The 11,717-nt window shown below is 69.5% G+C and overlaps 1 protein-coding gene across 3 annotated transcripts; it reads left to right on the top strand.

Moving 5' to 3' along the window:
* The first annotated feature begins 1,200 nt into the window (after window positions 1-1,200).
* Window positions 1,201-10,266, top strand: PPP1R16A (protein phosphatase 1 regulatory subunit 16A). Of its 3 annotated transcripts, none has more exons than XM_082322273.1 (11): window positions 1,201-1,284; window positions 4,267-5,136; window positions 6,212-6,282; window positions 8,466-8,611; window positions 8,700-8,803; window positions 8,906-9,030; window positions 9,149-9,274; window positions 9,360-9,435; window positions 9,530-9,662; window positions 9,746-9,881; window positions 9,953-10,266. In XM_082322273.1, exons 2-11 carry the CDS (start codon window positions 4,878-4,880, stop codon window positions 10,217-10,219), a joined length of 1,443 nt encoding a protein of 480 aa, XP_082178399.1. In that variant the 5' UTR covers window positions 1,201-1,284; window positions 4,267-4,877; the 3' UTR covers window positions 10,220-10,266. The 3 variants fall into 3 exon arrangements, with proteins under 3 accessions (XP_082178399.1, XP_082178398.1, XP_082178400.1); XM_082322272.1 differs by lacking the exon at window positions 1,201-1,284 and adding an exon at window positions 2,265-2,329; XM_082322274.1 differs by lacking the exons at window positions 1,201-1,284; window positions 9,149-9,274 and adding an exon at window positions 2,265-2,329.
* The last annotated feature ends 1,451 nt before the right edge of the window (window positions 10,267-11,717 follow it).

The following is an 11,717-nucleotide window of genomic DNA, read 5'->3' on the forward strand; positions in this document are numbered from 1 at the left end:
TGGCAGGGGACTGGGGGCACTGGATACACTGGGGGCAGTGCTGGGGGCACTGGGAGACTGGGTGCACTGGGGGGCACTGGAGGCAGTGGGAGGCTGGGAACTGGAGCCACTGGGGGAACTGGGGGGCACTGGAGGCAGTGGGAGGCTGGGGACTGGAGCCACTGGGGGAGACTGGGGGGCACTGGAGGCAGTGGGAGGCTGGGGACTGGAGCCACTGGGGGCACTGGGGGGGACTGGGGGGCACTGGAGGCACTGGGAGGCTGGAAACTGGAGGCACTGGGGGGGCACTGGAAGCACTGGGAGGCTGGGAACTGGAGGCACTGGGGCACTGGGGGCACTGGAGGCAGTGGGAGGCTGGGGACTGGAGCCACTGGGGGCACTGGGGGGACTGGGGGGCACTGGAGGCACTGGGAGGCTAGGAACTGGAGGCACTGGGGGGGACTGGGGGGGCACTGGAGGCACTGGAGGCTGGGAACTGGAGCCACTGGGGGGACTGGGGGGCTGGGGGACAGTGGGAGGCTGGGGACTGGAGCCACTGGGGGCACTGGGGGGGGGCTGAGGGGCACTGGAGGCACTGGGAGGCTGGGAACTGGAGGCACTGGGGGCACTGGGGGGGCACTGGAGGCACTGGGAGGCTAGGAACTGGAGCCACTGGGGGCACTGGGGGGGACTGGGGAGCACTGGGAGGCTGGGGACCGGGGGGCACTGGGGACACTGGGGGCACTGGGGGCACTGGGGGCACTGGGGGGCACAGAGGACCCTGGGACTGCACTGGGGGCACCGGTCACAGTGGGGCGGGGGCACAGGTGACACGGGCTGGGGGCACTGGGAGCACTGGTCACACTGGGGGCGCCCCCCCCCCCCGAACCGCCCCCTCCCGGGGCTCTGCCCCCCCCCCGTGTCCCCGTGTCCCCCCCCCCCGTGTCCCCGTCCCCGCCGCGGGGGTCCCGGCCCCTGATAAAGCCGGGCCCGACCCGGCGCCTCCATGGCGGTGCCCCGCGGGCAGCGGGCGGGGCCGAGCCCCGCCGAACCGAGCCGAACCCATCCGAACCCCGCCGAACGCCGCCGAACCGAGCCGAACCCCGCCGAACTCAGCCGAACCCGTCCGAACCGAGCCGAACCGATTCGGGCCGGGCCGGGCAGAGCCGAACTGAGCCCGACCTGACCCGAGCGGTTCCGAGCGGCTCCGAGCGGTTCCGAGCGGCTCCGATGGCGGCGGGGCGGCAGCGGCAGCGGTACCGGTACCGGCGGCACCCGAAGCCGCCCTACTCCCACCCGGCCCAGGTACCGGCCCCGGGGCTAGCGGGACCCCCCCCGGGGCTAGCGGCACCCCCCCGGGCCACCGCCATCCCCCCCGGGGCCACCGGGAGCCACCGGGGCCACCGCGACCCCGCAGCCGCCGCCCGCCCCGTCGGGGCTGCGCCGCGAACGGACACGGGCGTGGGGCTGGGGGGGACTGGGAGCACTGGGGTGGACTGGGAGCACTGGGGTGGGGGGCTGGGGGGGACTGGGAGCACTGGGGTGGGGGGCTGGGGGGGACTGGGAGCTCTGGGGTAGGGGACTGGGATGGACTGGGAGCTCTGGGGAGGGGGACTGGGATGGACTGGGAGCTGTGGGGTAGGGGGTTGGGGGAACTGGGGCCCCGCGGGGGGGGGACTGGGATGGACTGGGAGTACTGGGGGGGACGACTGGGATGGACTGGGAGCCCCGGAGGGGGACTGGGAGCTCTGGGGTGGGGGACTGGAGGGGACTGGGAGCTCTGAGTTGCCTTACTGTGTTGTACTGGTCTGTACTGGGAGCACTGGGGTGCTGAGTGTCATTCTCAGGGACTGGTCTGTACCGGGGTGCCTTACTGGGCCATACTGGTCTGTACTGGGAGCACTGGGGTGCGTTACTGGTCTGTACTGGGAGCACTGGGGTGCCGGGTGCCATTGTCAGGGGCTGGTCTGCACTGGGGTGCCTTACTGGTCTGTACTGGTCTGCACTGGGAGCACTGGGGTGTCTTACTGGTCTGTACTGGTCTGCACTGGCCTATACTGGGAGCACTGGGGTGCCGGGTGCCATTGTCAGGGACTGGTCTGCACTGGGGTGCCATGCTGGTCTGCACTGGGAGCACTGGGGTGCGTTACTGGTCTGTACTGGGAGCACTGGGGAGCCGGGTGCCATTGCCACTCCCCTCATGGCGCCCGGGCTCCGCCTCCTCACTTCCGCCGCTGCCCCCGCCCACTTCCGGCGCGGACCGGAAGCGTGGCCCGTTGCCATGGCAGCGCGGCGGCTCCACCCCGGCGGCGGCTCCGAGCGGGCGAGGCCGCGGCTCCGGCCCGGGCAGGTACCGGTACCGGCACCGGCGGGGGGGCGGCTCCGCTCCGGGTACCGGTCAGCGGGGCCGCCCGCGGGGGGCGCCCGGGGACGGGAGGGCCCAGGGGGGACGCGGGGGGGCCCTTGGGGACGGAGCCGCCCCCCCCGGGGCCTGGGGACATGGAGGGGCCTGGGGGGGGCCCTTGGGGACGTGGGGGGCCCTAGGGACCCCCCCCACCCTTGGACACTTGGGGGTCCCTTTGGGGGGGGCCCTTGGGGACGTGGGGGTCCGTGGGGGGGCCCTGGGGACATGGAGGGGCCTGGGGGGGGCCCTTGGGGACGTGGGGGGCCCTGGAGGGGCCCTTAGGGACGTGGGGGTCCCTTGAAGGGGTCCCTTGGGGACAGATCCCGGCCTTGAGGACACGGGGGTCCCCTCTGGGGGGTCCCTTGGGGACATGGGGGCCCTTGGGGGGGGTCCCTGGGGACCCCCTCCAAGCCTTGGGGTCATGGGGGTCCTTGGGGAGATGGGGGTCCCCTCTGGGGGGTCCCCTGGGGACATGGGGGGCCCTTGGGGAGGGTTCTTGGGACCCCCCCAGCCTTGGGGACATGGGGGTCCCCTGGGGACCACCCCTGGCTTTGGGGACATGGGGGTCCCCTCATGGGGTCCCTGGGGACTTGGGGAGCCCTTGGGGGGTCCCTTGGGACCCCCCCCTCAGCCTTGGGGCCTTGGGGGTCCCTTTGGGGGGGTCCTTGGGGATGTGGGGGTCCCCTGAAGGGGTCCCTTGGGGACAGATCCAGGCCTTGGGGAGATGGGGGTTCCCTCCGGGGGGTCCCTTGGGGACATGGGGGTCCCCTCATGGGGTCCTTGGGGACCCTGCTGGCCTTGGGGACATGGGGGTCACCTTTGGGGTCCCCTGGGGACAATCCCCGGGTTTGGGGACATGGGGGGGGCCTTTAGGGGGGTCCCTTGGGGACATGGGGGTCCCCTTGAGGGGTCCCTTGGGGACACGGGGTCCCTCGGGGGGTCCCTGGGTCACCCCCTCACCCTTGGGGACCCGGGGGTCCCCTCCGGGCCCCCCCCCAGCGCCGGCAGCGCCGCTTGGCCAGGATCCTCACCCATCACCGTCGGGGGCTGGGCCTGGAATTTCCCTTTGGGGGGGGGGGGTGGCCACCGTTTGCTGGCGTCCATTAGCCCCGGCTAACGAGGGGGCCGCCAGCCCAGTGCCGTAATTTGGGGGGGGAGGGCAGATTTTGGGGTGATTCCCGGCACCCAGGATGCCGGCACCACTTTTTCTGCCGGCGCTCGCTCGCCCCGCAGCCCTTCCCGGTGAAACCGCGGCCGGGCCGAGAGGCTGCGGCGATCCCGGCGATCCCCCTCTTCCAGCGGATCCCCGGCGGCCTCGGCGTTCCCAGGGGATTTATGCCGGGATTAAAACGCCGGAATTTCCCCCCCCCCCCCTTTATTTTTTTTTTTATATCCCGCCGGACTTTGCCCGGTGAAACCGTGGCGACTCGCGGGGGAACCGGGTTTGGGAACCGCAGGGCGCCGGCTCTTGCCGGAATCTGCCCTTTCCTGCCCGTCCCTCCCGCCGGCGCGACCCGCCCTGCCCGTCGGGCAATGCCGGCGTCGGGGCCGGGCTGCGCCTTTCCCGCTTTCACCGTGCCAAACCGGCAGGCCCCGGCGGGGCTGCTCCCACCGGGACGCGCCGGGATCCCCTCGGCCGACGCAGAACCGGCGTTTTATCCCGGTGAGGTTTTTTGTGCCTCGAGGTTGCCGGCGTTGCCGGCGCTCGCCGGCTCCGGTGGAATTCGCTTCCACTCGGGTTATAGGTTAAACCCGGATTAGAAAGACAGCAAAACCGGCGGTGGGTTGGGCACGGCGCGGCTCGTACCGGCAAAGCCGCGCCGCGCCGAGCCTCTCCCTGTCCTTTAACGATTTCTTTCCCATTTCCCCCCCTCCCGCCGTAGGATTCCGGCCGCCGCGGTGCGAAGCTCATCCCACCGCGGCCGGGAGAAGCCGAAACGCCGGCACGGCTGTATCCCGGCAGGAGATTCCCGGCGTTCCGGCAGCTTCCTGAGCCGGGCATCGGCTCCCCGGTGAGCCCGGAGCGGTGGCGGCCGCTGGATGACCGGCAAACGCTTCCAGAGGGCGGGAAGGCCAAAGCTCATCGGGATAATTAGGCGGCAAACGAGCGTCGGGGATCGGATTGACGACATTTCTCTTCCCGCCTCGCTCCTCCGTGCCTTCGGATCCGGCGTGGCCGCCCGGCGCTGTCCCAAACCGCCAGCGTGCCGGGAGGGATCGTCGCCGCCGAGGCTCACCGGGAGCCTCCGGCCTCCCCCCACCCGCCGGTTTGGGTGCTAAACCAGGGCAACGGGAGCCGCCGGCGGGCGGGAGATGGTTCCGAAACGCCGATCCCTGTCTCCGGAACTGGCGGTGAAGCTGCGGAAAACCACCGGGATACAGGGAGAAACCGAAGCCCTTCCCCGCCGCGAGGGGGGATGGTGGTGAGGGAGCCGGCGGTTCCGTACCCCGTTCCCGCTGGCCTTCCTTGCCTTCGCCGGCGCAATTCCTCGCCATGGCCGAGCACGCCGAGCTGCTGGCGGAGATGCCGGCGGTGGCGCGGATGAGCACGCCGGAGCGGCTGAAGCACGCGCAGAAACGCCGGGCCCAGCAGCTGAAAAAATGGGCGCAGGCGGAGAAGGAGGCGCAGGGGCTGAAGGCCGGAGGTGAGAGGAAGAGGAGGAGGAGGCAGAGCGGCGGCCGAGGGAAGCGGGTGGCCTTCCCCGACAGCGTCCGGCTGCTGGAGGCGGCCGCCCGGCACGACGTCGAGGAAGGTGGGGGCCGGCGGCGGGGGCTCACGCCAAATCCTGTGGGTTCGGGGTCAAAAATCAGCCCCAAATCGCCCCAAAATGCCAAATTCCGTGGGTTTAGGGTTCAAAATCAGCCCCAAATTGCCCTAAAACACCAAATCCAATGGTTTTGGGGTTCAAAATCAGCTCCAAATCGCCCCAAAATGCCAAATCCAATGGTTTCGGGGTTCAATATCAGCCCCAAATCCCCCTAAAAGACCAAATCCAATGGTTTTAGCATTAAAAATCAGCCCCAAATTGCCCCAAAACACCGAATCCTACGGTTTTGGGGTTAAAACTCAGCCCCGAAACACCCCAAAATGCCAAATCCCATGGGTTTGGGGTTCAAAATCAGCCCGAAATCCCCCTAAAAGACAAAATCAAATGGTTTTAGGGTTAAAAATGAGCCCCAAATTGCCCCAAAATGCCAAATCCGATGGGTTTGCGGTTAAAAATCAGCCTGAAATGCCAAATCTCATGGTTTTGGGGTTCAAAATCAGCCCGAAATCACCCTGAAACACCAAATCCCATGGTTTTGGCATTAAAAATCAGTCCCAAATCACCCCCAAACGCCAAATCAAACAGTTTTGGTGTTAAAAATCGGCCAGAAATCCCCCTGAAACGCCAAATCCCATGGTTTGGCATTAAAAATCAGCCTGAAATCCCTCTGAAACACCAAATCTCGTGGGTTTGGCATTAAAAATCAGGCCGAAATCGCCCTGAAATGTCAAATTGAATGGTTTCGGGGATAAAAATCAGCCCCAAATCGCTCTGAAATGCCGAATCCAATGGTTTTGGGGTTCAAACCCAGCCTGAAATGGCCCCAAAATGCCAAATCCAACGGTTTGGGGGTTCAAACCCAGCCCCAAGCCCCCGTTTTGCCCCCAAACCTCCCTGAAACCGGGCCGGCAGCCGGCGTTCCAAAATCCGCCCTACGGCCCCGGGCTGCCGGCGTGGACGCCGGTGGCTGCTCCGGGGTGCAGGCAGCTGCCTGCGGGCGCTGGAGGTGCAGGCAGCTGCCTGCGTCGGGCAGGACCCCCCCCCACCCCTTTCTCCGCAGTCCGGCAGCTCCTGCGCAGCGGCGTCAGCCCCGACCTCTGCAACGAGGACGGCCTCACCGCGCTGCACCAGGTACGGCCGCGCCGGCGCCGCCACCCCCCGTCCCTGCGCTCCGCACTGGGAGGGCTTGCTGGGCTGGACTGGGAGCACTGGGGGCCTTGCTGGGCCATACTGGGCTGGACTGGGAGCACCAGGGGCCTTGCTGGGCTGTACTGGTCTGTACTGAGAGCACTGGGGGCCTTGCTGGGCCATACTGGGAGTACTGGGGGCCTTGCTGGGCCATACTGAGAGCACTGGGGGCCTTGCTGGGCCGTACTGAGAGCACCGGGGGGCCTTGCTGGGCCATACTGAGAGCACTGGGGGCCTTGCTGGGCCATACTGGGAGTACTGGGGGCCTTGCTGGGCCGTACTGAGAGCACCGGGGGGCCTTGCTGGGCCATACTGAGAGCACTGGGGGCCTTGCTGGGCCATACTGAGAGCACTGGGGGCCTTGCTGGGCCATACTGGGAGTACTGGGGGCCTTGCTGGGCCGTACTGAGAGCACCGGGGGGCCTTGCTGGGCCATACTCGGAGCACTGGGGGCCTTGCTGGGCCGTACTGGGCTGTACTGGGAGCACTGGGGGGCCTTGCTGGGCTGTACTGAGCTGGACTGGTGTGCTGGGGTGACTTACTGGACCATACTGGTCTGCACTGGGAGCACTGGGATGTGGTGCTGGGCTATACTGGTCTGTACTGGGAGCACTTGGGTGCTGGGTGCCATTGTCAGGGACTGGTTTGTACTGGGGTGCCTTTCTGGGCCATACTGGTTTGTACTGGTGTGCCTTACTGGGCCATACTGATTTGTACTGGGAGCACTGGGGTGCCGGGCGCCATTCTCAGGGCCCAGTCTGTGTACTGGGGTGCCTGACTGGACCATACTGGTCTGTACTGGGGTGCCTTACTGGGAGTACTGGGCTGGACTGGGAACACTGTGGTGCCAGGTGCCTTTCTCAGGGACTGGTCTATACTGGGGTGATTTACTGGTCCGCACTGGGAGCACTGGGGTGCTGGATGCCATTGTCAGGGACTGGTCTGTACTGGAGTGCTGGGGTGCCTTACTGGTCTGTACTGGGAGCACTGGGGTGCTGGGTGCCATTGTCAGGGACTGGTCTGTACTGGAGTGCCTTGCTGTGCCATACTGGTCTGCACTGGGAGCACTGGGGTGCCTTGCTGGGCCATATTGGTTGCTACTGGCGTGCTGGGGTGCCTTACTGGGCTATACTGGTCTGCACTGGGAGCACTGGGCTGCGGGCCTGGGGAACTGGTCTGCACTGGAAGCACTGGGGTTCGTTACTGGGCCATACTGGGCTGCACTGGGAGCACTGGGGTGCGTTACTGAGCCGCACTGGTCTGCACTGGGAGCACTGGGGTGCCTTGCTGGGCCATACTGGTCAGTACTGGGGTGCTGGGGTGAGTTACTGGCCCATACTGGTCTGCACTGGGAGCAGTGGGGTGCTGGGTGCCATTCTCAGGGACTGGTCTGCACTGTGGTGCTTTACTGGGCTGTACTGGGGTGCCAGGGTGCCTTACTGGGCCATACTGGTCTGCACTGGGAGCACTGAGGTGTGTTACTGGGCCATACTGGTCCGCACTGGGAGCGCTGGGGTGGGTTACTGGGCCATACTGGTTTGCGCTGGGACCACTGGGGTGAGTTACTAGGCCGTACTGGTCCGCACTGGGAGCACTGGGGTGGGTTACTGGTCCGCACTGGGGTGTGTTACTGGGCTATATTGGTTTGTACTGGGAGCACTGGGGTGCTGGATGCCATTCTCAGGGACTGATCCGCACTGGGAGTGCTGGGGTGGGTTACTGGGCCATACTGGTCCGCACTGGGAGTGCTGGGGTGTGTTACTGGGCCATACTGGTCTGCACTGGGGTGGGTTACTGGGCCATACTGGTCTGCACTGGGAGCATGGGGGTGGGTTACTGGTCCGCACTGGGAGCACTGGGAGCACTGGGGTGGGTTACTGGGCCATAGTGGTCTGCACTGGGGTGGGTTACTGGGCCATACTGGTCTGCACTGGGAGCACTGGGGTGTGTTACTGGGCCATACTGGTCCGCACTGGGAGCACGGGGGTGGGTTGCTGGGCCGTACTGGTCCGCACTGGGAGCACGGGGGGGGTTACTGGGCCATACTGGTCCGCACTGGGAGCGCTGGGGTTTGTTACTGGTCCGCACTGGGAGCACTGGGGGGGTTACTGCTCCCCGCCCCCCAGAGCTGCATCGACGCCGCGCCCGAGCTGGTGACGTCACTGCTGGACGCCGGCGCCGCCGTCGACGCCCGCGACGGGGAGCAATGGACGCCGCTGCACGCCGCCGCCGCCTGCGGCCACCTGCGCCTCGTCCGCCTCCTCCTGCGCCGGTACCGCCCGCGCCGCGCCCTCGCCGCGCCGTCACCTCGCCGCGCCGCCCCCGCGCCCTCACCCCGCCATCTTTGTCCCCCGCCGCAGCGGCGCCGACCCGCTGGCGCTCAACGCCGACGGCGACATGCCCTACGACCTCTGCGACGACGCCGCCACGCTCGACCTCATCGAGGGCGTCATGGCGGAGCGGGGTGAGCCGCCACGCCGCCGCGCCGCTGCCGCGCCGCTGCCGCGCCGGCAAAGATGGCGGGGAGGCGCCGCGGCCTCACCGGCGGCGCCGCTTCCCCCCGCAGGCATCACCCAGGAGGCGATCGAGGCGGCCCGCGCCGCCGGCGAGCGCGGCATGCTGCGGGAGATCCGGCAGCTGCTGGACGCCGGCGCCGACCTGGACGCGCCGCGGGAGCGCGGCGCCACGTTGGTGAGGCGGGCGGCGCGGGGGCGGGACGGCGGCATCGGCGCCGGGGCGGCGGAGGTGGGGGGGGGACACACGACGCTGAGGCCGCCAACCGGCGCCGACCTCCCCCCGCCGCCGGCAGCTCCACGTGGCGGCGGCCCACGGTTACGCCGAAGCCGCCGCGCTGCTGCTGGAGCACCGGGCCGGCGTCGGCGCCCGCGACGAGGACGGGTGGCAGCCGCTCCATGCCGCCGCCTGCTGGGGCCAGGTCGGTGCCGCCGGATTGCACCGGATTTCGCCGGATTTGGCCGGATTTGGCCGGGTTTCACCACCGCTCCCCCCCGCCCCTCCAGGTGCAGCTGGCGGAGCTGCTGGTGGCCCACGGCGCCGACCTCGACGCCAAATCGGCGCTGGATGAGACCCCCCTGGGTGAGTTTGGTTGCCGCCGCGGGGAGGGGGGGAGGGTTTCTCGGCACGGCGGTGACGCCGCCGGTGTCACCGGGTGCCGGCGTCGCCGCCGCAGACGTCTGCGGGGACGAGGCGGCGCGGGCCAAGCTGCTGGAGCTGAGGCACCGCCGCGCCGCCGCCGCGGCGAAAAGCCGGGACCGGAGCCGCTCCTCCCTCCGCCGCCGCACCTCCAGCGCCGGCAGCCGCGGGTAAGGGCCCGGTCGCGCCCCGGCGCCGCCACAACGGGCGGTTCGCAGGGCCTGGCGTTGCCGAAACCCCTGCTGCTCGGCAGGAAGGTGGTGCGGCGCGCCAGCCTGTCGGAGCGCACCGATCGCTACCGTAAGGAGCACGAGCGGGAAGCCATCGTCTGGCACCGCGCCCCGCGCCGCGACAGCGAGGAGGAGCCCGAGCCGCGCCGCCGCTCGCCGGTGAGTCGCCGGCCACGCGGGAGCGCCGATCCCCCACCGCGCCGCCGACGCCACGTTTGATTCCCCGGTAGGATCCCGCCGGTTCGACGGCGCCGGGGAACGGCGCGACTCCGCCGTCGGAAACGCCGAACGCCGCCGCGCCGGAAAAATCCCCGCAGACCCTCGCCGATCTCAAACGGCACCGAGCGGCCGCCAAACCCCGGCCGCCGCCGCCGCGCCCCGAGGAGCCGCCCCACGCCGCCGCGCCGGCACCGACCGGCGACCCCCCGCTCCTCAGGCTGACGGCGCCGGCCGAGGCGACGCCGGCGGAGAAGCGGCGCTGCTGCCAGGTGATGTGAGCGGCGCCGCCGCCTTTGCCGCTTTTGGCCCTTTTCCTCCTCAAAATGGCGCCTTCTTCACCCCCGAATTTGGGTTTTCGCGCCGCCGTCGCCGCGCCGAAGCCCCCTAAAAATAGGCGCCGCCGCGGCCCCGCCGCCCTGCCCCACGGCACCGCGCCCCACGGCGCCGCGCCCCACGGCGGCGGGCAGCTGCCCGCGCCCGCTGCTATTTCGGGAGGCGCGGGCAGCTGCCTGCAAAGGTCAGGCAGCGGCGGCGGCAGCGGCAGGTGAGGCGCCGTGGGGCAGGCGTCGCCGCGCCGTGGGGCTGGGGTCGGGGGGGGGGGAGATGTGGGGCTGGGCCCCACGGCATTCTGGGAAGGAACATGTGGGGCTGGGCCCCACAGCAGCCGAGAAGGGGAGATGTGGGGCTGGGCCCCATGGCATTCTGGGAAGGAACATGTGGGGCTGGGCCCCACAGCAGCCGAGAAGGGGAGATGTGGGGCTGGGCCCCATGGCATTCTGGGAAGGGAATGTGTGGGGCTGGGCCCCACGGGATTCTGGGAGGGGATGTGTGGGGCTGGGCCCCACGGCACTCTGGGAAGGGAATGTGTGGGGCGCCCCATGGGTCAGGGCCGCTGGGGGGCGAGGGGGTGGGGCGCCCCATAGCGGGGGTTTCTATGGGGCGCCCCATAGCGGGGTTCCCTCCCCCCCTCCCCCCGCTGGGGAAGCAGCTGCAGCCAATCGGCTTGGGGTGGGCGGGGCCAGCGCCGACGGCCTCGCGCTCTGATTGGCTTCGGAGGCGGGGGTGGGCGGGGCTGGCGCGGGGCGGCGGTTGGGACGGTAGGGGGCGCTGCGGAGCCCGGGGGGGGCCATGAAGCAGCGCGGGTCCGTGGGGCCGGGGGGCACTGGGGGGCACTGGGAGCTGTGGGGCAGGGCTATGGGGCAGTGGGGGGGCACTGGGAGCTGTGGGGCAGGGCTATGGGGCACTGGGGGGGCACTGGGAGCTGTGGGGCAGGGCTGGGGGGCACTGGGGGGCACTGGGGGGGACACTGGGAGCTGTGGGGCAGGGCTATGGGGCAGTGGGGGGGCACTGGGAGCTGTGGGGCAGGGCTGGGGGGCACTGGGGGGCACTGGGGGGGACACTGGGAGCTGTGGGGCAGGGCTATGGGGCAGTGGGGGGGCACTGGGGGGCACTGGGAGCTGGGGGGCAGGGCTGGGGGGCACTGGGGCGGCACTGGGGGGGACACTGGGAGCTGTGGGGCAGGGCTATGGGGCAGTGGGGGGGCACTGGGAGCTGTGGGGCAGAGCTGGGGTCCACTGGGGAGGACACTGGGAGCTGTGGGGCAGGGCTGGGAGGCACTGGGGGACACTGGGAGCTGTGGGGCAGGGCTGGGAGGCACTGGGGGTGGTATGGGGCAGGGCTATGGGGCACTGGGGGGCACTGGGAGGCACTGGGGGTGGTATGGGGCAGGGCTATGGGGCACTGGGGGGCACTGGGGGGCACTGGGGGTGGTATGGG

This window comes from Platalea leucorodia, assembly GCF_965183815.1.
Source record: "Platalea leucorodia genome assembly, chromosome: 1".
NCBI classification, from domain to species: domain Eukaryota; kingdom Metazoa; phylum Chordata; class Aves; order Pelecaniformes; family Threskiornithidae; genus Platalea; species Platalea leucorodia.